A 27,712-nucleotide genomic window follows, 5' to 3' on the forward strand; every position below is an offset into this window, starting at 1 on the left:
CTCCCGGGATGTGGATTGCTGACAGGTGGCAAGAGTGAAACTCTGCCCAGCGAATTATCTTTGTTACTTCCATCATTGCTAGGGAGCTTCTTGTCCCTCCCTGATGGTTGATGTAAGCTACAGTCGTGATGTTGTCCGACTGAAACCTGATGAACCCCCGAGTTGTCAACTGGGGCCAAGCCAGGAGGGCATTGAGAACTGCTCTCAATTCCAGAATGTTTATTGGTAGGAGACTCTCCTCCTGACTCCATTGTCCCTGAGCCTTCAGAGAATTCCAGACGGCACCCCAACCTAGAAGGCTGGCGTCTGTTGTTACAATTGTCCAGTCTGGCCTGCTGAATGGCATCCCCCTGGACAGATGTGGCCGAGAAAGCCACCATAGAAGAGAATTTCTTGATCCAGATTCAGAGAAGGGGACAAGTCTGAGTAATCCCCATTCCACTGACTTAGCATGCACAGTTGCAGTGGTCTGAGGTGTAAGCGTGCAAAGGGTACTATGTCCATTGCCGCTACCATCAAGCCGATTACCTCCATGCATTGAGCCACTGACGGGTGTTGAATGGAATGAAGGGTGGGGCAAGCACTTTGAAGTCTTGTTAACCTGTCTTCTGTCAGGTAAATCTTCATTTCTACAGAATCTATAAGAGTCCCCAGGAAGGGAACTCTTGTGAGTGGAACGAGTGAACTTTTCTTTTCGTTCACCTTCCATCCATGTGACCTTAGAAATGCCAGTACTAACTCTGTATGAGACTTGGCAGTTTGAAAGCTTGAAGCTTGTATCAGAATGTCGTCTAGGTACGGAGCTACCGAGATTCCCCGCGGTCTTAGTACCGCCAGAAGAGCACCCAGAACCTTTGTGAAGATTCTTGGAGCTGTAGCCAATCCGAATGGAAGAGCTACAAACTGGTAATGCCTGTCTAGGAAGGCAAACCTTAGGTACCGGTAATGATCTTTGTGAATCGGTATGTGAAGGTAAGCATCCTTTAAATCCACTGTGGTCATGTACTGACCCTTTTGGATCATGGGTAAAATTGTCCGAATAGTCTCCATCTTGAACGATGGAACTCTTAGGAATTTGTTTAGGATTTTTAAGTCCAGGATTGGTCTGAAAGTTCCCTCTTTTTTGGGAACCACAAACAGATTTGAGTAAAACCCTTGTCCCTGTTCCGACCGTGGAACTGGATGGATTACTCCCATTAACAAAAGCTCTTGTACGCAGCGTAGAAACGCCTCTTTCTTTGTTTGGTTTGTTGACAACCTTGACAGATGAAATCTCTCTCTTGGAGGAGAGTATTTGAAGTCCAGAAGGTATCCCTGAGATATTATCTCTAGCGCCCAGGGATCCTGGACATCTCTTGCCCAAGCCTGGGCGAAGAGAGAAAGTCTGCCCCCCACTAGATCCGATCCCGGATCGGGGGCCCTCAATTCATGCTGTTTTAGGGGCAGCAGCAGGTTTCCTGGCCTGCTTGCCTTTGTTCCAAGACTGGTTAGGTCTCCAGCCTTGTCTGTAGCGAGCAACAGATCCTTCTTGTTTTGGAGCAGAGGAAGTTGATGCTGCTCCTGCTTTGAAATTCCTTAAGGAACGAAAATTAGACTGTCTGGCCTTAGGTTTGGCCCTGTCTTGAGGCAGGGCGTGGCCTTTACCTCCTGTAATGTCAGCGATAATTTCTTTCAAACCAGGCCCAAATAAAGTCTGCCCTTTAAAAGGTATATTAAGTAATTTAGACTTAGAAGTAACATCAGCTGACCAGGATTTTAGCCACAGTGCTCTGCGTGCCTGAATGGCGAATCCTGAATTCTTAGCTGTAAGTTTAGTTAAATGTACTACGGCCTCCGAAATGAATGAATTAGCTAGTTTAAGGACTCTAAGCTTGTCCGTAATGTCATCCAGAGTAGCTGAATTAATGGTCTCTTCCAGCGACTCAAACCAGAATGCCGCCGCAGCCGTGACCGGCGAAATGCATGCAAGGGGTTGCAATATAAAACCTTGTTGAACAAACATTTTCTTAAGGTAACCCTCTAACTTTTTATCCATTGGATCTGAAAAGGCACAGCTATCCTCCACCGGGATAGTGGTACGCTTAGCTAAAGTAGAAACTGCTCCCTCCACCTTAGGGACCGTCTGCCATAAGTCCCGTGTGGTGGAGTCTATTGGAAACATTTTTCTAAATATCGGAGGGGGTGAGAACGGCACACCGGGTCTATCCCACTCTTTAGTAATAATTTCAGTTAGTCTTTTAGGTATAGGAAAAACGTTGGTACTCGTTGGTACCGCAAAATATTTATCCAACCTACACATTTTCTCTGGTATTGCAACTGTGTTACAATCATTCAGAGCCGCTAACACCTCCCCTAGTAATACACGGAGGTTCTCCAGCTTAAATTTAAAATTTGAAATATCTGAATCCAATCTGTTTGGATCAGAACCGTCAGCCGCAGACAGAAGCTCTCCGTCCTCATGTTCTGCAAGCTGTGACGCAGTATCTGACATGGCCCTAGTATTATCAGCGCACTCTGTTCTCACCCCAGAGTGATCACGCTTGCCTCTTAGTTCTGGTAATTTAGCCAAAACTTCAGTCATAACAGTAGCCATATCTTGTAATGTTATCTGTAATGGCCGCCCAGATGTACTGTACTGTACTGTACCGAGCGGGAGATGCAGGTACTGACACGTGAGGAGAGTTAGTCGGCATAACTCTCCCCTCGCTGTTTGGTGAAATTTGTTCAATTTGTACAGATTGACTTTTATTTAAAGTAGCATCAATACAGTTAGTACATAAATTTCTATTGGGCTCCACTTTGGCATTGGAACAAATAACACAGGTATCTTCCTCTGAATCAGACATGTTTAACACACTAGCAAATAAACTTGCAACTTGGAATACAATTCTAGTAAAATATTATGAAAAACGTACTGTGCCTATAAGAAGCACAGAAGATTTATGACAGTTGAAAATTAATAAACTGAAACAGTTATAGCATCAATCTTTGTAAACAACACAACTTTAGCAAAGGTTTGTTCCCATTAGCAAAGACAACTAACTCTGATAGCAGAAAAAAAAAAAAAAAATTACAGAATAAACGTTTTTTATCACAGTCAACTACAATCTCACAGCTCTGCTGTGAGAATTACCTCCCTCAAAACAAGTTTTGAAGACCCCTGAGTTCTGTAGAGATGAACCGGATCATGCAGGAAATACAAAGAGCTGCTGACTGAAATTTTTTGATGCGTAGCAAAAGCGCCAAAAAACGGCCCCTCCCCCTCACACACAACAGTGAGAGAGATCAGAAACTGTCAGAAATTAGATCAAGCAACTGCCAAGTGGAAAAATAGTGCCCAAACATTTATTCACTCAGTACCTCAGAAAATGAAAACGATTTTACATTCCAGCAAAAACGTTTAACATAAATTAAGAGTTATTAAAAAGCCTGTTGCTAGTCCCTGCAAAATAGGCTAAAGTTTTATGTACACAGTGTAATTCCAGTGAAGTACCATTCCCCAGAATACTGAAGTGTAAAATATACATACATGACATTATATCGGTATGGCAGGATTTTCTCATCAATTCCATTGTCAGAAAATAAAAGCTGCTACATACCTCTTTGCAGATTAATCTGCCCGCTGTCCCCTGATCTGAAGTTTACCTCTCCTCAGATGGCCGAGAAACAGCAATATGATCTTAACTACTCCGGCTAAAATCATAGTAAAAACTCTGGTAGATTCTTCTTCAAACTCTGCCAGAGAGGTAATAACACACTCCGGTGCTATTATAAAATAATAAACTTTTGATTGAAGATATAAAACTAAGTATAATCACCATAGTCCTCTCACACATCCTATCTAGTCGTTGGGTGCAAGAGAATGACTGGGAGTGACGTAGGGGGGAGGAGCTATATGCAGCTCTGCTGGGTGAATCCTCTTGCACTTCCTGTTGGGGAGGAGTAATATCCCAGAAGTAATGATGACCCGTGGACTGATCACACTTAACAGAATAAATTCATGCCCCTATAAGTTTTATCACCAATGTACCTCACAAAAACGATTAAACATGCCAGTAAACGTTTTCAAGATCCCTTTTTAAATAGTATGTATTGTTATTTATAAGCCTGCTACCAGTCGCTTCTACTGCAGTTAAGGCTCATTACATTACTTTCAGTATTAGCAGCATTTTCTTAGTCAAATTCCATTCCTTAGAAAATTACATTACTGCACACACATTTAATCAGCCTGATACCAGTCGCTACCACTGCATTTAAGGCTGTACTTACATTACTTCGGTATCAGCAGTATTTTCTTAGTCAATTCCATTCCTTAGAAAAATATTTTACTGCACATACCTCATTTGCAGGAGACCCCGCACGCTATTCCCTTTCTGAAGTTACCTCACTCCTCAGAATGTGCGAGAACAGCCAGTGGATCTTAGTTACTTCTGCTAAGATCATAGAAAACGCAGGCAGATTTCTTCTTCTAAATACTGCCTGAGAAAAAAACAGCACACTCCGGTGCCATTTAAAAATAACAAACTTTTGATTGAAGAAATAATTAAGTATAAAACACCACACTCCTCTTACGACCTCCTTCTATGTTGAGGGTTGCAAGAGAATGACTGGATATGACATGTGAGGGGAGGAGCTATATAGCAGCTCTGCTTGGGTGATCCTCTTGCAACTTCCTGTTGGGAAGGGAATATATCCCATAAGTAATGGATGACCCGTGGACTGAATACACTTAACAAGAGAAAATGACATTTTCTGATCTGTTAGATCATGTAATTTAAACAGTAGTAACCCTTTAACTGCTGCAAAGGAGTTAAACACTACAGCTTCTGAGTGGGTGACCATGCAGGGGTTAAACACACAGCATTGCAGGGTTGCGAATATTAAAATGACATACTCCTATAAATTGGAGAATGTATTTTTTCCATTATAATGGCCCTTTATATTAGTTTGTGCAAGTCTCACCCCAGTCTCTTTAAACCCGATCCTAGTTTAAAATTATGAGTTACAGAGAGATACAGTATTTTGTTAAACAAAAACAAACATTGGCATAGGAAAACCATCAAACCTTACACTATACTTCTCTCTAACAATACATAAGCTATACACCAAAAAAATCTGTAAAAATATATCAGGGAACACCTTCTATAGTTCTTTAAGTTTGAATTAATTTTTACAGGACACCACTTCAACAAAACTTAAGAGGAAGCATCACCAGTTTACCTGTATCAGTGCAAGATGTATCTCCAGCTCTGCAATCCTCCGGCCAATGCAACTGCGAACTCCATATCCAAATGGTATAGAACCAAAGTTATCCACCCTATCCATATTTCCCTTCCTCAGCCAACGTTCTGGTCTAAAATCTTCAGCAGAAGAGAAGTACTGCTCATCATATGATGTAGAATAATGGCACAGAGCTAACTGGGTCTGCAGCACAAATTAGAAGAAACATTGTTGACAAGTTAAACCATGCACAAAGTAACCAAAATAGTTTGCTTTTTTTAAAGTTTAATAGAAATCAATATTTTACACAATGTTAAAAATTAATATATAGCAATTGTATGGTTTGGAAGGCATTTTTAATATAACTGCATGTAACAGACACTACTATAAAGAAGAATATGCACAGATACTGATAAAAAAATCCTTTATAAAAACTTAGAACCTCCCAGTTTACCAGTGTTGATGAGGCTGGGACATCGACTGAAAGGTGCTGGGAAAGCAGTAACAGGCAGACACTCCCCCCGCATATGAAAATACCCATTACACACCCAGGATTCTGTATACATTTAAAACTATGGTGCTTGGTAAGGAGTAAAAATCAGCACAATATTTAAAAATAAGCAAAACAATACTTTTTTTTTTTTTTTTTTTTACAAAAACACTCCCATATGGGCTATATAAATGGATCATCTACAAAACATTTATGCTAAGAAAAAATTTCCCTTTAAATTAATTTCTCTAAGTGCCAAAAGATACAATTTCTAATATGCCACTTTTATTCCGGTAAATTTGTTGTCATAATAAAGGACCAGTAAATACAGTACATTTGTATAATCAACAAATGCATGATAACAAGACAATGCAATAGCACTTAGTCTGAACTTCAAATAAAAGTTTAATTTTGACTTGACTTGAGTGTCCCTTTAAGCAATCTCCTCACAGCCTCTCAATTTCTCTTAGCATTGTTTATTGCAGGTAGTCACTCAGCAATTTTAGTTATCTGTTAATGACATTAAGGGACAGTATAATCAAAATCAAACTTGCATGATTCAGATAGGGTAGGCAATTTAAAACAACTTTCCAATCTACTTTTATCATCAAATTTGCTTTGTTCTCATGTTATTCTTTGTTGAACTCGTGATCCACATTCTTAATGGTCTACAAAGTTGTTTTTTTTCATGGTTGTATTGTTTTTGTTTTTTTCTTTGGTTCTCTACTTTTGTTTTGCCTTACTCTATTAAAGGGACAGTCAAGTCCAAGAAACTTTAATGATTCAAATAGGGCATGTAATTTTAAACAACTTTCCAATTTACTTTTATCACCAATTTGCTTTGTACTCTTGCTATTCTTAGTTGAAAGCTAAACCTAGGAGGTTCATATGCTAATGTCTTAGACCTTGAAGGCCACCTCTAATCTAAATGCATTTTGACAGTTTTTCACCACTAGAGGGCATTAGTTCATGTGTTTCATATAGATAACATTGAGCTCATGCATGTGAATTTACCGAGGAGTGAGCACTGACTGGCTAAACTGCAAGTCTGTCAAAATAACTGAAATAAGGGGGCAGTATGCACAGGCTTAGATACAAGGTAATTAGAGAGGTAAAAAGTGTATTATTATAACTGTGTTGGTTATGCAAAACTAGGGAATAAATAATTAAGTTATCTATCTTTTTAAACAACAAATATTCTGGTGTTGACTGTTTCTTTAAGTGGAACATTGAGAGAAGCAGTTAGCTTTTGATTGCTTGCTGGGAATAGGAGCTTATTTGCCTGTCACTGAAGTATCTCATCTTGCCTTCCCGCAATATTGTTTCTGTTAAGTTAGGTATAACATAAGTTACTTTTCTTTACTTACTACTGTGTTTAATAATGCTATATGTCTTTGCTTAATAATTATTGTTTTGGGCTATGTACCTGTGCTTTTTATATTCTTTGCTGCAACTTCATGTCAAACTCCACTCACTACTTGTCTTATTTGACATTGCAGTCATATCATATTGTAAATATAAAGTGAAATGTTTTGCAGTTCTTATATGTTAAAGCCAATTAGGGTTAGCCTTGAGAAGTCTGTAGTGCACTTTTTTAGCAGAGAAAATTAGAAAAGCCACAATTTTCAGCGCTAAAATTACATACAAAGGGACCAAGTATATTGTAAAATTGTTTTACTGTGCATTACCAAACCATTTATATTAAAATCTCAAGATGTTTTATTAAATCCTAAATCTTGGTGTTTTAGGAAGGTAAACAGATACTAAATGTGGGACTATCGAATATGAAATATTCAGGAAATAACAAAGCTGCTGTTTATGATAGAAAATAGCACAAACACAATTTTAGTTATACTATGGAATATCTGCAAATTATTAAATTTATTTCTTCAAATGCTTGAGTTTATGTGTTTAACACATTGTTAAAAAAAATCCTCAAGGGGAGTCCTCCCCAAAACCGGATATGCCTTACAAATTAAAGGGACAGTCTACACTAAAATTGTTATTGTTTAAAAAACAGAATTTATGCTTACCTGATAAATTTCTTTCTCTTACGGTGTGTCCGGCCCACGGCTTCATCCTTACTTGCGGGATATTCTCAATCCCTACAGGAAGTGGCAAAGAGAGCACACAGCAGAGCTGTCCATATAGCTCCCCTCAGGCTCCGCCCCCCCCCAGTCATTCGACCGACGGTTAGGAGAAAAAGGAGAACCATAGGGTGCAGTGGTGACTGTAGTTTACAAAAATAATTTTAGACCTGACTAAATCGCCAGGGTGGGCCGTGGACCAGACACACCGTAAGAGAAAGAAATTTATCAGGTAAGTATAAATTCTGTTTTCTCTTACATTGGTGTTTCCGGTCCACGGCTTCATCCTTACTTGTGGGAACCAATACCAAAGCTTTAGGACACGGATGAAGGGAGGGAAACAGTCAGGTAACCTAAACGGAAGGCACCACTGCTTGTAAAACCTTTCTCCCAAAAATAGCCTCCGAAGAAGCAAAAGTATCGAATTTGTAAAATTTGGCAAATGTATGCAGTGAAGACCAAGTCGCTGCCTTACAAATCTGTTAAACAGAAGCCTCGTTCTTGAAAGCCCATGTGGAAGCCACAGCTCTAGTGGAGTGAGCGGTAATTCGTTCAGGAGGCTGCCGTCCGGCAGTCTCATAAGCCAATCGGATGATGCTTTTCAGCCAGAAGGAAAGAGAGGTAGCAGTTGCTTTCTGACCTCTCCTCTTACCAGAATAAATGACAAACAAGGATGATGTTTGTCTGAAATCTTTTGTTGCTTCTAAATAGAATTTTAAAGCACGAACCACATCTAGATTGTGTAACTGACGTTCCTTTTTAGAAACTGGATTAGGACACTGAGAAGGAACAACTATTTCCTGGTTAATATTCTTATTGGAAACTACCTTTGGAAGAAAACCAGGCTTGGTACGCAAAACAACCTTATCTGTATGGAACACCAGATAGGGTGAGGTACACTGCAAAGCAGACAATTCAGAAACTCTTCGAGCAGAAGAAATAGCAACCAAAAACAAAACTTTCCAAGATAGTAACTTAATATCTACGGAATGTAGAGGTTCAAACGGAACCCCTTGAAGAACTGAAAGAACTAAATTTAGACTCCATGTAGGAGCCAAATGTCTGTAAACAGGTTTGATCCTAACGAAGGCCTGTACAAACGCCTGCACATCTGGCACAGCTGCCAGACGCCTATGTAACAGAATAGACAGAGCAGATATCTGTCCTTTCAACGAACTAGCTGACAATCCTTTCTCCAATCCTTCTTGGAGGAAAGATAACAACCTTGGAATCCTAATCTTACTCCACGAGTAACCCTTGGATTCGCACCAACAAAGATATTTTCGCCATATCTTATGATAAATTTTCCTAGTAACAGGCTTTCTAGCCTGGATCAGAGTATCTATAACTGATTCAGAGAACCCACGCTTAGCTAGAATTAAGCGTTCAATCTCCAAGCAGTCAGTTGCAGAGAAACTAGGTTTGGATGTTTGAATGGACCTTGGATTAGAAGGTCCTGCCTCAAAGGTAGCTTCCATGGTGGAGCCGATGACATATCCACCAAGTCTGCATACCAAGTCCTGCGAGGTCACGCAGGAGCTATCAGAATTACCGAAGCCTTCTCCTGTTTGATTCTGGCTACTAGCCGAGGGAGAAGAGGAAACGGTGGAAAGACATAAGCCAGATTGAATGACCAAGGCGTTACTAGAGCATCTATCAATGTCACCTTGGGATCCCTGGACCTGGACCCGTAAAGGGGAACTTTGAAGTTCTGGCGGTACGCCATCAGGTCCAGTTCTATGTTGTCCGACTGAAATCTGATGAATTTGACCTCCGCCAGCTGAGGCCAGGCCTTTAGCGCATTGAATATCGCTCTCAATACTAAAATGTTTATCGGGAGAAGAGATTCCTCCCGAGACCATAGACCCTGAGCTTTCATGGAGTTCCAGACCGCACCCCAGCCTAAGAGACTGGCGTCGGTCGTGACAATGATCCACTCCGGTCTGCGGAAACTCATTCCCTGAGACAGGTGATCTTGAGACAACCACCAGAGGAGCGATTCTCTGGTTATCTGGTCCATTTGTATCTGGGGAGACAAATCTGCATAATCCCCATTCCACTGTTTGAGCATGCACAGTTGCAGTGGTCTCAAATGAATTCTGGCAAAGGGGACTGTATCCATTGCCGTAACCATTATATCGATAACCTCCATGCACCGAGCCACAGAAGGCTGAGGATTGGCATGAAGAACTCGACAGGAATTCGAAAGTTTTAACTTCCTGACCTCCGTCAGAAAGATTTTCATTTCTATCGAGTCTATTATTGTTCCCAGGAAGGGAACCCTTGTGACCGGGGACAGAGAACTTCTTTCTACGTTCACCTTCCACCCGTGAGATCTTAGAAAGGCCAACACAATGCCTGTATGCGCCTTTGCTCTGTGAAAAGACGACGCTTGTATTAAGATATCATCTAGGTAAGGTGCTACTGCAATGCCCCGCAGTCTTATAACCGCTAGAAGGGACCCTAGCACCTTCGTGAAAATTCTTGGAGCAGTGGCCAACCCGAAGGGAAGAGCCACAAACTGATAATGCTTGTCCATGAAGGCGAACCTTAGGAACTGATGGTGATCCTTGTGGATAGGAATATGCAGGTATGCATCCTTTAAATCCACGGTAGTCATATATTGACCCTCCTGGATCATCGGTAAGATTGTCCGTATAGTTTCCATCTTGAATGATGGAACTCTGAGAAATTTGTTTAGGATTTTTAAGTCCAGAATTGGCCTGAAAGTTCCTTCCTTTTTGGGAACTACAAACAGGTTTGAGTAAAAACCCCGTCCTCATTCTGCAGTTGGGACTGGGTGTATTACTCCCATCTTTAAAAGATCTTCTATGCAAAGTAAGAATGCCTGTCTCTTTGTCTGGTCTAAAGACAAGCAAGACATGTGGAACCTTCCTCTTGGAGGAAGGTCCTTGAATTCCAGAAGGTACCCCTGAGAGACAATTTCTAACGCCCAGGGATCCAGAACATCTCTTGCCCAGGCCTGAGCAAAGAGAGAAAGTCTGCCCCCTACTAGATCCGGTCCCGGATCGGGGGCTACCCTTTCGTGCTGTCTTGGTAGCAGCAGCAGGCTTCTTGGCCTGTTTACCCTTGTTCCAGCCTTGCATGGGTTTCCATGCAGGTTTGGACTGGGAAGCGTTAACCTCTTCCTTAGTGGCTGTAGAAGTAGAAGCGGGTCCGTTCCTGAAATTGCGAAAGGAACGAAAATTAGACTTATTTTTAGCCTTAAAAGGTCTATCTTGTGGAAGGGCATGGCCCTTTCCTCCAGTAATATCGGAAATAATCTCTTTCAACTCTGGCCCGAAAAGGGTCTTACCCTTGAAAGGAATATTAAGCAATTTTGTTTTGGACGACACATCCGCCGACCAAGATTTTAGCCAAAGCGTCCTGCGCGCCACCATTACAAAACCAGAATTTTTCGCCGCTAATTTAGCTAACTGAAGAGCGGCATCTGTAATGAAAGAATTAGCCAACTTCAGGGCGTGAATTCTGTCCATAACCTCATCATAAGGGGTCTCCCTCTGTAGGGAGTTCTCTAGTTCCTCAAACCAAAAAGCCTCTGCAGTGGTTACAGGAATAATGCAAGAAATTGGTTGAAGAAGAAATCCTTGTTGAACAAATATTTTCTTAAGCAAACCTTCCAATTTTTTATCCATAGGATCTTTGAAAGCGCAACTGTCTTCTATTGGTATAGTGGTGCGCTTAGCTAGTGTTGAAACTGCCCCCTCCACCTTAGGGACCGTCTGCCACGCGTCCCTTCTGGGGTCAACAATGGGGAACATTTTCTTAAATATAGGGGGGAACAAAAGGTACACCTGGTCTCTCCCACTCCCTGGTCACAATATCCGCCACCCTCTTAGGTATCGGAAATGCATCAGTGTGTACCGGGACCTCTAAGAATTTGTCCATTTTATACAATTTTTCTGGGACCACCAAGGGGTCACAATCATCTAGCGTAGCTAAAACCTCCTTAAGCAGGGCGCAGAGGTGCTCTAGCTTAAATTGAAATGCTATAGTATCTGGCTCTGCCTGCTGAGCAACTTTTCCTGAGTAAGAAATTTCTCCCTCAGACAGGCCCTCCCTCACGCCAAGTCAGATTGATGTGAGGGAACTACAGATAAATTATCCACTCCGTCTGATTGATCATTTTCTGTATTTAAAACTGAGCTATCGCGCTTTCTTGGAAATGCTGGCAGTTTGGATAAAAAAGCTGCGAGAGAATTATCCATGATTGTTGCTAATTGCTGCAAAGTAACAGGGATCGATGCGCTAGAAATGCTGGGCATCGCCTGCGCGGGCATAACTGGTGTTGACACAGAAGGGGAAGATAAAATACTCTCCTCGTTACCTTCAGCTAAAGATACATCTTGGGCTACATTTTTAAGTGTCATTGTATGGTCCTTAAACTGCTTGGACGCTATAGCACACTTCAAACATAAATTCAATGGGGGTACCGCCATGGCTTTTAAACATATAGAACAAGCGCTATCTGAAGGCTCAGACATGTTTGACAGACTTAGACAGCACTAAAATGCAATAAAAAATACTTTTGACAAAAACGTTAATGTGTCTTTAAATAATAAAAGTGCACACTTTATTACCAAAACATCAAATAACCTAATGCTTTGAAAAGATTGCACACAAATTTTCAGCTCAATTAACCCCTTAATGCCCAATCCGGAGCTAAAACATGAATTTGTACTATGCCACAGCTTCTGCTGAGGCTTTTACCGTCCTTAGGGATTATATGGAGTAGAAATAAGCCTGTCTGAAGTCCCTCTGAAGTCTCTGGACATCACACATGAGGCTGCATGAACTGTCTTGTCAAAAACAACTGCGCAACTGAGGCGCGAATATGAGGCCTCCTCCTCTGCATTACAAAGTGCTGGGGCCTTTCTGAGGAGATTAGGAGTCTAATCAAATGCCAGGCGAATAAAAAAACCCATAAGCGTTTTTATAAGTCACAAAAACACCTAAACTATAAATAATTATGCTAAGAAGCAATCGATTAAGCCCAAAATAGTGTCAACCAGCAACTAAGCCCTTTATTTAAGCCATTATTTTATACATAGTCTAAGAAACATGGCTTACCTTCCCCTATGGGGATTACAGACAGTCTTCTAGCATTACTGGGTTTTGTTAGAAAAATGACTGATCATACCTGAAGCAGTTAAGCCTGCAAACTGTTCCCCCCAACTGAAGTTCTCCTGTATTCAACAGTCCTGCGTGGGAACAGCAATGGATTTTAGTTACTGATGCTAAAATCATAGTCCTCTCAGCAGAAATCTTCATCACTTTCTGCTTCAGAGTAAATAGTACAAGCCGGCACTATTTTAAAATAACAAACTTTTGATAGAAGAAATAAAAACTACAAACTAACACCACAAACTCTTTACCACCCCCGTGGAGATGCTACTTGTTTAGAGCGGCAAAGAGAATGACGGGGGGGGGGGGGGGGGGGGGCGGAGCCTGAGGGGAGCTATATGGACAGCTCTGCTGTGTGCTCTCTTTGCCACTTCCTGTAGGGATTGAGAATATCCCGCAAGTAAGGATGAAGCCGTGGACCGGACACACCAATGTAAGAGAAATATAGATAACGCCTTTACTACCCTTTCCCCAGCTTTGCACAACCAATATTGTTATATTATATACTTTATAACATTTAAACCTCTAAATGTCTGACTGTTTCTAAGCCACTATAGGCAGCCTCTTAATCACATGCTTTTTATTTGCTTTTCACAACAGGAGATTGCTAGTTCATGTGGGCCATATAGATAATGTGTTCACTCCCGGAGTTGTGCACAACACAGCACTAATTAGCTAAAATGCAAGTCAATAGATATAATTAAATAGCCATGTGATAAGGGGAATGTTAGAGGAGGCTTAAATACAACATAATCACAGAGGTTAAAAGAATATTAATATAGCTGTGTTGGTTATGCAAAATTGGGCAATGGGTAATAAAGGGATTATCTGTCCTTTTAAACAATAACAATTTTGGCATTGAATGTCCTTTTTAGGCCTTAAAGGGACAGCACACTGTAAAATTGTTTTTCCATTAATGTATTTTAAATAACTTGTTATACCACCTGCAGAGTATAAAATATTTGAGAAATTGCATTTTCGGGTTTATTTGTGTATATGAAGTAGCTGGTATTGTGCTTTGAAACCACAGCCTATTACAATGGGTTGAACTTAAGGTAATGTCAGATCTCATTATGTTATAACTTTGTGTACACACACTTGCTTCCTTATCTTATAATTGTCTGGAACACCAAAGCGCAATACATAGAGAGAACAATGGAAAATTATAATTTTATTACTTAACTATCCAGCATCCCACTGAGAGTGTAACTTCTTCTGCTGGCTGTGTTTACTTAAACTTGTCAATAGCATATACTCCAGTATCAAAACTTTCAGTATAGGTTGGGAAACCACAAGCTAAATTGGCTATTTCAAATGCTGAAAAAGGAGTAAAGGAGCTACTTGCAACCAATTTAATACACTCTAGCAGGTAAAAAGGATCATTAGGAATAATTTAAAGGGGAAAAAGTTTTTGGGTGAACTGTCCCTTTAAGCCAAGCGGCTAAGGTAACTGTCATTTCTTTCTGACCTATGTGAGGGCCAGAAAAATGGACAAACAGAGAAGAAGAAAATCTAAAATCCTTTATGACCAACACAGAATATTAAATCTCTCCTAAAATCCACGTTTTGAAGCAGACACTCTATAATTCTTAGGAGCTAGACATAAAGAAGAAACCACAATCTCCTGGGTAATAGTATCTGTAGATACCACCTTGGAAAGAAACAGAATTTATGTTTACCTGATAAATTACTTTCTCCAACGGTGTGTCCGGTCCACGGCGTCATCCTTACTTGTGGGATATTCTCTTCCCCAACAGGAAATGGCAAAGAGCCCAGCAAAGCTGGTCACATGATCCCTCCTAGGCTCCGCCTTCCCCAGTCATTCGACCGACGTAAAGGAGGAATATTTGCATAGGAGAAACCATATGATACCGTGGTGACTGTAGTTAAAGAAAATAAATTATCAGACCTGATTAAAAAACCAGGGCGGGCCGTGGACCGGACACACCGTTGGAGAAAGTAATTTATCAGGTAAACATAAATTCTGTTTTCTCCAACATCGGTGTGTCCGGTCCACGGCGTCATCCTTACTTGTGGGAACCAATACCAAAGCTTTAGGACACGGATGAAGGGAGGGAGCAAATCAGGTCACCTAAATGGAAGGCACCACGGCTTGCAAAACCTTTCTCCCAAAAATAGCCTCAGAAGAAGCAAAAGTATCAAACTTGTAAAATTTGGTAAAAGTGTGCAGTTTAGACCAAGTCGCTGCCTTACATATCTGATCAACAGAAGCCTCGTTCTTGAAGGCCCATGTGGAAGCCACAGCCCTAGTGGAATGAGCTGTGATTCTTTCAGGAGGCTGCCGTCCGGCAGTCTCATAAGCCAATCTGATGATGCTTTTAATCCAAAAAGAGAGAGAGGTAGAAGTTGCTTTTTGACCTCTCCTTTTACCAGAATAAACAACAAACAAAGGAAGATGTTTGTCTAAAATCCTTTGTAGCATCCAAATAGAATTTTAGAGCGCGAACAACATCCAAATTGTGCAACAAACGTTCCTTCTTTGAAAATGGATTCGGGCACAAAGAAGGCACGACTATCTCCTGGTTAATGTTTTTGTTAGAAACAACTTTCGGAAGAAAACCAGGTTTAGTACGTAAAACCACCTTATCTGCATAGAACACCAGATAAGGAGGAGAACACTGCAGAGCAGATAATTCTGAAACTCTTCTAGCAGAAGAAATTTCAACCAAAAACAAAACTTTCCAAGATAATAACTTAATATCAACGGAATGTAAGGGTTCAAACGGAACCCCCTGAAGAACTGAAAGAACTAAATTGAGACTCCAAGGAGGAGTCAAAGGTTTGTAAACAGGCTTGATTCTAACCAGAGCCTGAACAAAGGCTTGAACATCTGGCACAGCTGCCAGCTTTTTGTGAAGTAACACAGACAAGGCAGAAATCTGTCCCTTCAAGGAACTTGCAGATAATCCTTTCTCCAATCCTTCTTGAAGAAAGGATAGAATCTTAGGAATTTTAACCTTGTCCCAAGGGAATCCTTTAGATTCACACCAACAGATATATTTTTTCCATATTTTGTGGTAAATTTTTCTAGTTACAGGCTTTCTGGCCTGAACAAGAGTATCAATAACAGAATCTGAGAACCCTCGCTTTGATAAGATCAAGCGTTCAATCTCCAAGCAGTCAGTTGGAGTGAGACCAGATTCGGATGTTCGAACGGACCTTGAACAAGAAGGTCTCGTCTCAAAGGTAGCTTCCATGGTGGAGCCGATGACATATTCACCAGGTCTGCATACCAAGTCCTGCGTGGCCACGCAGGAGCTATCAAGATCACCGATGCCCTCTCCTGATTGATCCTGGCTACCAGCCTGGGGATGAGAGGAAACGGCGGGAATACATAAGCTAGTTTGAAGGTCCAAGGTGCTACTAGTGCATCTACTAGAGTCGCCTTGGGATCCCTGGATCTGGACCCGTAGCAAGGAACCTTGAAGTTCTGACGAGAGGCCATCAGATCCATGTCTGGAATGCCCCACAGTTGAGTAATTTGGGCAAAGATTTCCGGATGGAGTTCCCACTCCCCCGGATGTAAGGTCTGACGACTCAGAAAATCCGCTTCCCAATTTTCCACTCCTGGGATGTGGATTGCAGACAAGTGGCAGGAGTGAGTCTCCGCCCATTGAATGATTTTGGTCACTTCTTCCATCGCCAGGGAACTCCTTGTTCCCCCCTGATGGTTGATGTACGCAACAGTCGTCATGTTGTCTGATTGAAACCGTATGAACTTGGCCTTTGCTAGCTGAGGCCAAGCCTTGAGAGCATTGAGTATCGCTCTCAGTTCCAGAATGTTTATCGGTAGAAGAGATTCTTCCCGAGACCAAAGACCCTGAGCTTTCAGGGGTCCCCAGACCGCGCCCCAGCCCATCAGACTGGCGTCGGTCGTGACAATGACCCACTCTGGTCTGCGGAAGCTCATCCCCTGTGACAGGTTGTCCAGGGACAGCCACCAACGGAGTGAATCTCTGGTCCTCTGATTTACTTGTATCGTCGGAGACAAGTCTGTATAGTCCCCATTCCACTGACTGAGCATGCACAGTTGTAATGGTCTTAGATGAATGCGCGCAAAAGGAACTATGTCCATTGCCGCTATTAGCATCGCTAGAAGGGACCCTAGTACCTTTGTGAAAATCCTTGGAGCAGTGGCTAATCCGAACGGAAGTGCCACGAACTGGTAATGCTTGTCCAGGAATGCGAACCTTAGGAACCGATGATGTTCCTTGTGGATAGGAATATGTAGATACGCATCCTTTAAATCCACCGTGGTCATGAATTGACCTTCCTGGATGGAAGGAAGAATTGTTCGAATGGTTTCCATTTTGAACGATGGAACCTTGAGAAACTTGTTTAGGATCTTGAGATCTAAGATTGGTCTGAACGTTCCCTCTTTTTTGGGAACTACGAACAGATTGGAGTAGAACCCCATCCCTTGTTCTCCTAATGGAACAGGATGAATCACTCCCATTTTTAACAGGTCTTCTACACAATGTAAGAATGCCTGTTTTTTTATGTGGTCTGAAGACAATTGAGACCTGTGGAACCTCCCCCTTGGGGGAAGCCCCTTGAATTCCAGAAGATAACCTTGGGAGACTATTTCTAGCGCCCAAGGATCCAGAACATCTCTTGCCCAAGCCTGAGCGAAGAGAGAGAGTCTGCCCCCCACCAGATCCGGTCCCGGATCGGGGGCCAACATTTCATGCTGTCTTGGTAGCAGTGGCAGGTTTCTTGGCCTGCTTTCCCTTGTTCCAGCCTTGCATTGGTCTCCAGGCTGGCTTGGCTTGAGAAGTATTACCCTCTTGCTTAGAGGACGTAGCACTTGGGGCTGGTCCGTTTCTACGAAAGGGACGAAAATTAGGTTTATTTTTGGCCTTGAAAGACCTATCCTGAGGAAGGGCGTGGCCCTTACCCCCAGTGATATCGGAGATAATCTCTTTCAAGTCAGGGCCAAACAGCGTTTTCCCCTTGAAAGGAATGTTAAGCAATTTGTTCTTGGAAGACGCATCCGCTGACCAAGATTTCAACCAAAGCGCTCTGCGCGCCACAATAGCAAACCCAGAATTTTTCGCCGCTAACCTAGCCAATTGCAAAGTGGCGTCTAGGGTGAAAGAATTAGCCAATTTGAGAGCACGGATTCTGTCCATAATCTCCTCATAAGAAGGAGAATTACTAGTGATCGCCTTTTCTAGCTCATCGAACCAGAAACACGCGGCTGTAGTGACAGGGACAATGCATGAAATTGGTTGTAGAAGGTAACCTTGCTGAACAAACATCTTTTTAAGCAAACCTTCTAATTTTTTATCCATAGGATCTTTGAACGCACAACTATCTTCTATGGGTATAGTGGTGCGTTTGTTTAGAGTAGAAACCGCCCCCTCGACCTTGGGGACTGTCTGCCATAAGTCCTTTCTGGGGTCGACCATAGGAAACAATTTTTTAAATATGGGGGGAGGGACGAAAGGTATACCGGGCCTTTCCCATTCTTTATTTACAATGTCCGCCACCCGTTTGGGTATAGGAAAAGCTTCGGGGGGCCCCGGGACCTCTAGGAACTTGTCCATTTTACATAGTTTCTCTGGGATGATCAAATTCTCACAATCATCCAGAGTGGATAACACCTCCTTAAGCAGAGCGCGGAGATGTTCCAACTTAAATTTAAATGTAATCACATCAGGTTCAGCTTGTTGAGAAATTTTCCCTGAATCTGAAATTTCTCCCTCAGACAAAACCTCCCTGGCCCCCTCAGACTGGTGTAGGGGCCCTTCAGAAACAGTATCATCAGCGTCCTCATGCTCTTCAGTATTTTCTAAAACAGAGCAGTCGCGCTTTCGCTGATAAGTGGGCATTTTGGCTAAAATGTTTTTGATAGAATTATCCATTACAGCCGTTAATTGTTGCATAGTAAGGAGTATTGGCGCGCTAGATGTACTAGGGGCCTCCTGAGTGGGCAAGACTGGTGTAGACGAAGGAGGGGATGATGCAGTACCATGCTTACTCCCCTCACTTGAGGAATCATCTTGGGCATCATTTTCTCTAAATTTTGTGTCACATAAATCACATCTATTTAAATGAGAAGGAACCTTGGCTTCCCCACATTCAGAACACAGTCTATCTGGCAGTTCAGACATGTTAAACAGGCATAAACTTGATAACAAAGTACAAAAAAAGTTTTAAAATAAAACCGTTACTGTCACTTTAAATTTTAAACTGAACACACTTTATTACTGCAATTGCGAAAAAGTATGAAGGAATTGTTCAAAATTCACCAAAATTTCACCACAGTGTCTTAAAGCCTTAAAAGTATTGCACACCAAATTTGGAAGCTTTAACCCTTAAAATAACGGAACCGGAGCCGTTTTTACATTTAACCCCTTTACAGTCCCTGGTATCTGCTTTGCTGAGACCCAACCAAGCCCAAAGGGGAATACGATACCAAATGACGCCTTCAGAAAGTCTTTTCTATGTATCAGAGCTCCTCACACATGCGACTGCATGTCATGCTTCTCAAAAACAAGTGCGCAATACAGGCGCGAAAATGAGACTCTGCCTATGATTAGGGAAAGCCCCTAGAGAATAAGGTGTCCAATACAGTGCCTGCCGGTTATTTTACAAAATTCCCAAGATTAAAATAATTCCTCAAGGCTATGGAGTATAAAATATGTTTATATATAAATCGATTTAGCCCAGAAAATGTCTACAGTCTTAAAAAGCCCTTGTGAAGCCCTTATTTACAGTCTGTAATAAAAATGGCTTACCGGATCCCATAGGGAAAATGACAGCTTCCAGCATTACATCGTCTTGTTAGAATGTGTCATACCTCAAGCAGCAAAAGTCTGCTCACTGTTCCCCCAACTGAAGTTAATTCCTCTCAACAGTCCTGTGTGGAACAGCCATCGATTTTAGTAACGGTTGCTAAAATCATTTTCCTCTTACAAACAGAAATCTTCATCTCTTTTCTGTTTCAGAGTAAATAGTACATACCAGCACTATTTTAAAATAACAAACTCTTGATTGAATAATAAAAACTACAGTTAAACACTAAAAAACTCTAAGCCATCTCCGTGGAGATGTTGCCTGTACAACGGCAAAGAGAATGACTGGGGAAGGCAGAGCCTAGGAGGGATCATGTGACCAGCTTTGCTGGGCTCTTTGCCATTTCCTGTTGGGGAAGAGAATATCCCACAAGTAAGGATGACGCCGTGGACCGGACACACCTATGTTGGAGAAAATAGCTAATGTGAAGAACAGTCTTGTCCTGATGAAAAGATAAAGGTTTGAAAGATAAAAAGAACCTTCCAGGATAAAAGTTGAATATCTACACCAAATGCATAGGTTTTAAAGGAGAAACTTGAAGAATCCTCAAAACCAAGATTATTTGGAGGAGAAACTAGTTCAAAAATTGGTCCAATTATGATTAGAGCCTGAACAAAGTGTTTGGATATCAGAAACTGCTCCCCTGGGTGAAGAAATTGACGACTGAGAAAGTATTCCTCCCAACTGTTCACACCCGGCATGTCGATGTGTCTGACTGAAATCGAATAAAGGATTCCTGCTTAAGGTCGGGCAACTCTGGAAAGCGCTAAAGATTGCACAGAGTTAGAGAATGTTTATAGGTAACCTTGCCTCCCAAGGAGACCACATTCCCTGTGCTCTTTCAGCCTTGCTTCTGCAATGATCTCCACCCACACTGGCCAAAGAGAAGAGGACCACTGAACAAGGGATTAGTCAGTCTACCACCACGATAGTAACGGTCTTGTTTTTAATCTAACAATATGCTCTGATCCTCATGGTCGCCTTCCACTGATGCAGCATATGGAATGAGAGACTAATGATGAAGTTGAGAAGAGGACGTTTGCAAATTTAGGGCTAGATTACGAGTGGAGTGCAAAGGTTTGCGCCCAATCGATAAGGGGTTTAGCATGAGAGTTTGCGCTTGTCGGGCTTACCGCTGGTATTAAAAGTTAAAAATAAAACGATCGCTTGAGCACAATCGTGATTTACGCTAGAATGATTACCGCGACTTCAGAGCTCTGGTTAACTGTTTCGCGAAAAATTAAAAAGTGTCACAAAACACACCAAACATACATTACAAAAGTATAGCTAACACTACCTAATAAAAATTATGTAAAAAAAATATTGCACACAAAAGTTATAAAGGCTCAAACATATATAAGGTCTCAGGTGGGAAAAAAGTCAGCTTTAACAGAGATACATACATATACATGTTTAAAGATGTATGTATGTGTGTATATATATACCAAGATACCATCAGACATATGTAGAATTATGTATTTATGAATAAATAAAACAGTGTTATTTGAAGAACTCTGGAATGTGAAATATTCATATTTTCATGTTGGGTTAGCCCCCATGATAATATGCAATCGGGTTTGAGCAAATGTGGGGTGTTTTTCCCTACTTTTCTTCTCCATTGACTTCTATAGGGGAATACGTTAACGTGTACGTGATATTGTAAGTTTCGGTTAGAAAAAAGATCGAAAACAGTTTGCTTTCAACTCTTAATATGAGCGCAACCCGACAAGCGCAAAAAGTTTACTTCTAGTGCAATTAACCCTCGAGCAGGAGGGCAAATTAGTGCTCCACTTGTAGTCTGGCCCTTAGTCTGCATTGGACTGTCAGAGAAAGACACATAATCACTGGATCAATTTTGAACCCCAGAAAATATGGATATGTCTGAGTAGCTTTTTGGAACACTGATTTTTCCAACCATGAGTGTGAAGCAATCTAAGTAACTAACTACAGAGATTGCTTAAACTTGGGAGACAATCAACAATGCTCCTAGAACCTTGATAACATAATATATAAATGGAGAGTCATAAAGGATCCCCAAGGGGAACCGAGTGCGCTATAAAATATAATAAAATCAATCGAAACTATGCACCAAACCTAAGCCTTCGTGAAAACGGATGGTGCTGATTAGATGATGTACGACCAAATGTACAGGCGGCAAAGCTCCTCTGGTCCTCGGAGTGGAGATTTCTGTGGATTAGAAGTAGCAAAGAGGGCGCCACATAGCGTGATACTGTTGACTCAAAGCAATGAGGGTGAATAATAATATAGGCTTACCGAAAGGTTATGCACCGTATTGTAACCGGTGCTAGCAGGCAGACTAACACTCTCAGTGGTTAGCACACTGGGTGGCCTCAGGTGTACTGCATACAGGTGGTACTCTGCGTTGCTTGATTAGGAATAAAGGAACGTCTGTGCAGCTTGTGTGTCAAAGACTGCGGTAGGCAAAAAGATCAAACACCTTTCCAGGAAGGATAAAAAGAAGATAAAAAGACAACTTCCGTGTATTAAAAATTGAAATCTTTAATCCATAGGAATTTGCTACGCGTTTCTAGACCAACCACCGGTCTTTTCTTCAGGCATAAAAACAATGGATACAATTTACATAAATTCAGACCTTATATACAGGTAACTTTTAAAAGCGGAAGTTGTCATGGTTTTAGAAGAAAACCAATCATAGCGAAATTAGCACTCTGAACCTTGTCGATACTAATTATGCAAGGACACCTGTGGACTTCACTTTCGTTAACAATATATATCAAAGCCTCACAAGTATGTTTCTGAACAATTTAAGTATCCCATCGAGATCTACTTAAATGAAATGATCCTACCAAAGTGGAATATGTGTAAATAGAGAATAATTGAAATGTGATATCATGACGTTTATAGTATAATATGTGATTTGCTAAAAAAGAAATAAAACTAAACGTATAAAGATTGTGTTAGGCTATATGTATCACAATAAAGTCTGCTGATATCTTATGAAAAATGTTTCATCTGACTACTGTGTGTATTTTTTGTTTCATATATTTTCATCTAAAAATCACAATGATCACTTCTATCAAAGGTAAATGTATTTGAATATATGAGTATATAATGAGTGTTATAAAACTAAACTAAAATGTATATTGGACGTGAACATGTAATATTGTTTGATAATATAAGAAAACGGTTGTGTTTGAATTTTGTAAAAAGTAATTTATATGCAAAAATCGGTTTAAAAAAAAATATTGATAAAAGAATAAAATAGATAAAGTGAATGTAACGAACCCCACGGCTGTGGAAACTGGTAAACAGAAGTTTAGATGTGCGGAATTTCTTATGGACCATGTAAGTCCAATGAGATTACTTGCACTCTTATATATTAAAAACTGAACTCATCTGAAAGATGTTTATAAATGTATGTGTATTTGTGTTAATAAAAAAAAATGTGTATGTAGTGCATTAAATATAACTTCTCGAATTCGAATCAAATATAATCTTAGGATGATAATAATGAATAAACATATAAATTGCCGATAGAAGAAGAAAATTAGTGAAAGCTGAATAAAAGATAGGCCCCAAGAGAAGACCTGATGAGCACTTGTTATTACTAGGATGTATGTCTTTATGTGTGTGTATGTCTGTGATATTCAACGTCTGTGAACAACAGATGAAACAAAATTAATTTTTTATCCGATATTGGTTTTGTGATGTATAAATTTTTCCACTCTCTGAAAAAAGATTAGTTTTGTGATGTATACATTTTTCCACTCTCTGAAAAATAAGGTTTTGTGATGTATAAATTTTTCAACTCTCTGAAAAATAAGGGGTATATATGACTTTTGGGAAAATTGTTCTAATGTTCATTATTTAAGGAATTGATTATTTGTGTTTTATTGGGCTATACAGCATGTGATTATTGTTCCATATATTGTAAATAAATGTCTACCATTTGTATGATGTGCTGCTAAATGACAAGAAATAGATCAAATGTGTGTAATAAGAATGTTCCTATTGTGCCATGTTAATTTTAATCATGTTTGTAGATCTTAGTAAGACTGTTATCTGTCATTGGTCATAAATCTGATTGTTAATTGAATGCTGCTAAATCTAGATTGGCATTTAAACCTTCGGGAAAAACAGAATTTATGTTTACCTGATAAATTACTTTCTCCAACGGTGTGTCCGGTCCACGGCGTCATCCTTACTTGTGGGATATTCTCTTCCCCAACAAGAAATGGCAAAGAGCCCAGCAAAGCTGGTCACATGATCCCTCCTAGGCTCCGCCTACCCCAGTCATTCGACCGACGTTAAGGAGGAATATTAGCATAGGAGAAACCATATGGTACCGTGGTGACTGTAGTTAAAGAAAATAAATTATCAGACCTGATTAAAAAACCAGGGCGGGCCGTGGACCGGACACACCGTTGGAGAAAGTAATTTATCAGGTAAACATAAATTCTGTTTTCTCCAACATAGGTGTGTCCGGTCCACGGCGTCATCCTTACTTGTGGGAACCAATACCAAAGCTTTAGGACACGGATGAAGGGAGGGAGCAAATCAGGTCACCTAAATGGAAGGCACCACGGCTTGCAAAACCTTTCTCCCAAAAATAGCCTCAGAAGAAGCAAAAGTATCAAACTTGTAAAATTTGGTAAAAGTGTGCAGTGAAGACCAAGTCGCTGCCCTACATATCTGATCAACAGAAGCCTCGTTCTTGAAGGCCCATGTGGAAGCCACAGCCCTAGTGGAATGAGCCGTGATTCTTTCGGGAGGCTGCCGTCCGGCAGTCTCGTAAGCCAATCTGATGATGCTTTTAATCCAAAAAGAGAGAGAGGTAGAAGTTGCTTTTTGACCTCTCCTTTTACCGGAATAAACAACAAACAAGGAAGATGTTTGTCTAAAATCCTTTGTAGCATCTAAATAGAATTTTAGAGCGCGAACAACATCCAAATTGTGCAACAAACGTTCCTTCTTTGAAACTGGTTTCGGACACAGAGAAGGTACGATAAACTCCTGGTTAATGTTTTTGTTAGAAACAACTTTTGGAAGAAAACCAGGTTTAGTACGTAAAACCACCTTATCTGCATGGAACACCAGATAAGGAGGAGAACACTGCAGAGCAGACAATTCTGAAACTCTTCTAGCAGAAGAAATTGCAACTAAAAACAAAACTTTCCAAGATAATAACTTAATATCAACGGAATGTAAGGGTTCAAACGGAACCCCCTGAAGAACTGAAAGAACTAAGTTGAGACTCCAAGGAGGAGTCAAAGGTTTGTAAACCGGCTTAATTCTAACCAGAGCCTGAACAAAGGCTTGAACATCTGGCACAGCTGCCAGCTTTTTGTGAAGTAACACAGACAAGGCAGAAATCTGTCCCTTCAGGGAACTAGCAGATAATCCTTTTTCCAATCCTTCTTGAAGGAAGGATAGAATCTTAGGAATCTTAACCTTGTCCCAAGGGAATCCTTTAGATTCACACCAACAGATATATTTTTTCCAAATTTTGTGGTAAATCTTTCTAGTTACAGGCTTTCTGGCCTGAACAAGAGTATCGATAACAGAATCTGAGAACCCTCGCTTCGATAAGATCAAGCGTTCAATCTCCAAGCAGTCAGCTGGAGTGAAACCAGATTCGGATGTTCGAACGGACCCTGAACAAGAAGGTCTCGTCTCAAAGGTAGCTTCCAAGGTGGAGCCGATGACATATTCACCAGATCTGCATACCAAGTCCTGCGTGGCCACGCAGGAGCTATCAAGATCACCGACGCCCTCTCCTGATTGATCCTGGCTACCAGCCTGGGGATGAGAGGAAACGGCGGGAACACATAAGCTAGTTTGAAGGTCCAAGGTGCTACTAGTGCATCCACTAGAGCCGCCTTGGGATCCCTGGATCTGGACCCGTAGCAAGGAACTTTGAAGTTCTGACGAGAGGCCATCAGATCCATGTCTGGAATGCCCCACAGCTGAGTGACTTGGGCAAAGATTTCCGGATGGAGTTCCCACTCCCCCGGATGCAATGTCTGACGACTCAGAAAATCCGCTTCCCAATTTTCCACTCCTGGGATGTGGATAGCAGACAGGTGGCAGGAGTGAGACTCCGCCCATAGAATGATTTTGGTCCCTTCTTCCATCGCTAGGGAACTCCTTGTTCCCCCCTGATGGTTGATGTACGCAACAGTTGTCATGTTGTCTGATTGAAACCGTATGAACTTGGCCCTCGCTAGCTGAGGCCAAGCCTTGAGAGCATTGAATATCGCTCTCAGTTCCAGAATATTTATCGGTAGAAGAGATTCTTCCCGAGACCAAAGACCCTGAGCTTTCAGGAATCCCCAGACCGCGCCCCAGCCCATCAGACTGGCGTCGGTCGTGACGATGACCCACTCCGGTCTGCGGAATGTCATCCCTTGTGACAGGTTGTCCAGGGACAGCCACCAACGGAGTGAGTCTCTGGTCCTCTGATTGACTTGTATCTTCGGAGACAAGTCTGTATAGTCCCCATTCCACTGACTGAGCATGCACAGTTGTAATGGTCTTAGATGAATGCGCGCAAAAGGAACTATGTCCATTGCCGCTACCATCAAACCGATCACTTCCATGCACTGCGCTATGGAAGGAAGAGGAACGGAATGAAGTATCCGACAAGAGTCTAGAAGTTTTGTTTTTCTGGCCTCTGTCAGAAAAATCCTCATTTCTAAGGAGTCTATTATTGTTCCCAAGAAGGGAACCCTTGTTGACGGAGATAGAGAACTCTTTTCCACGTTCACTTTCCATCCGTGAGATCTGAGAAAGGCCAGGACAATGTCCGTGTGAGCCTTTGCTTGAGGAAGGGACGACGCTTGAATCAGAATGTCGTCCAAGTAAGGTACTACAGCAATGCCCCTTGGTCTTAGCACAGCTAGAAGGGACCCTAGTACCTTTGTGAAAATCCTTGGAGCAGTGGCTAATCCGAAAGGAAGCGCCACGAACTGGTAATGCTTGTCCAGGAATGCGAACCTTAGGAACCGATGATGTTCCTTGTGGATAGGAATATGTAGATACGCATCCTTTAAATCCACTGTGGTCATGAATTGACCTTCCTGGATGGAAGGAAGAATAGTTCGAATGGTTTCCATCTTGAACGATGGAACCTTGAGAAACTTGTTTAAGATCTTGAGATCTAAGATTGGTCTGAACGTTCCCTCTTTTTTGGGAACTATGAACAGATTGGAGTAGAACCCCATCCCTTGTTCTCTTAATGGAACAGGATGAATCACTCCCATTTTTAACAGGTCTTCTACACAATGTAAGAATGCCTGTCTTTTTATGTGGTCTGAAGACAACTGAGACCTGTGGAACCTCCCCCTTGGGGGAAGCCCCTTGAATTCCAGAAGATAACCTTGGGAGACTATTTCTAGCGCCCAAGGATCCAGAACATCTCTTGCCCAAGCCTGAGCGAAGAGAGAGAGTCTGCCCCCCACCAGATCCGGTCCCGGATCGGGGGCCAACATTTCATGCTGTCTTGGTAGCAGTGGCAGGTTTCTTGGCCTGCTTTCCCTTGTTCCAGCCTTGCATTGGTCTCCAAGCTGGCTTGGCTTGAGAAGTATTACCCTCTTGCTTAGAGGACGTAGCACTTTGGGCTGGTCCATTTCTACGAAAGGGACGAAAATTAGGTTTATTTTTTGCCTTTTTTGCCGATCCTGAGGAAGGGCGTGGCCCTTACCCCCAGTGATATCAGAGATAATCTCTTTCAAGTCAGGGCCAAACAGCGTTTTCCCCTTGAAAGGAATGTTAAGTAGCTTGTTCTTGGAAGACGCATCAGCTGACCAAGATTTCAACCAAAGCGCTCTGCGCGCCACAATAGCAAACCCAGAATTCTTAGCCGCTAACCTAGCCAATTGCAAAGTGGCGTCTAGGGTGAAAGAATTAGCCAATTTGAGAGCATTGATTCTGTCCATAATCTCCTCATAAGGAGGAGAATCACTAT

General features: G+C 41.6%; 1 protein-coding gene across 1 annotated transcript in view; it reads right to left on the minus strand.

Moving 5' to 3' along the window:
* The window catches only part of LOC128645254 (cytochrome P450 27C1), a 570,060-nt gene that overhangs the window by 88,135 nt on the left and 454,213 nt on the right, over nt 1-27,712 (minus strand). Inside the window, exon 8 of the mRNA XM_053698100.1 lies at nt 5,221-5,424. Coding sequence (XP_053554075.1) covers nt 5,221-5,424 — 204 coding nt within the window. The remainder of the gene's footprint in view (nt 1-5,220; nt 5,425-27,712) is intronic.

This window comes from Bombina bombina, chromosome 1 (genome assembly GCF_027579735.1).
Source record: "Bombina bombina isolate aBomBom1 chromosome 1, aBomBom1.pri, whole genome shotgun sequence".
Taxonomy (NCBI): Eukaryota; Metazoa; Chordata; class Amphibia; order Anura; family Bombinatoridae; genus Bombina; species Bombina bombina.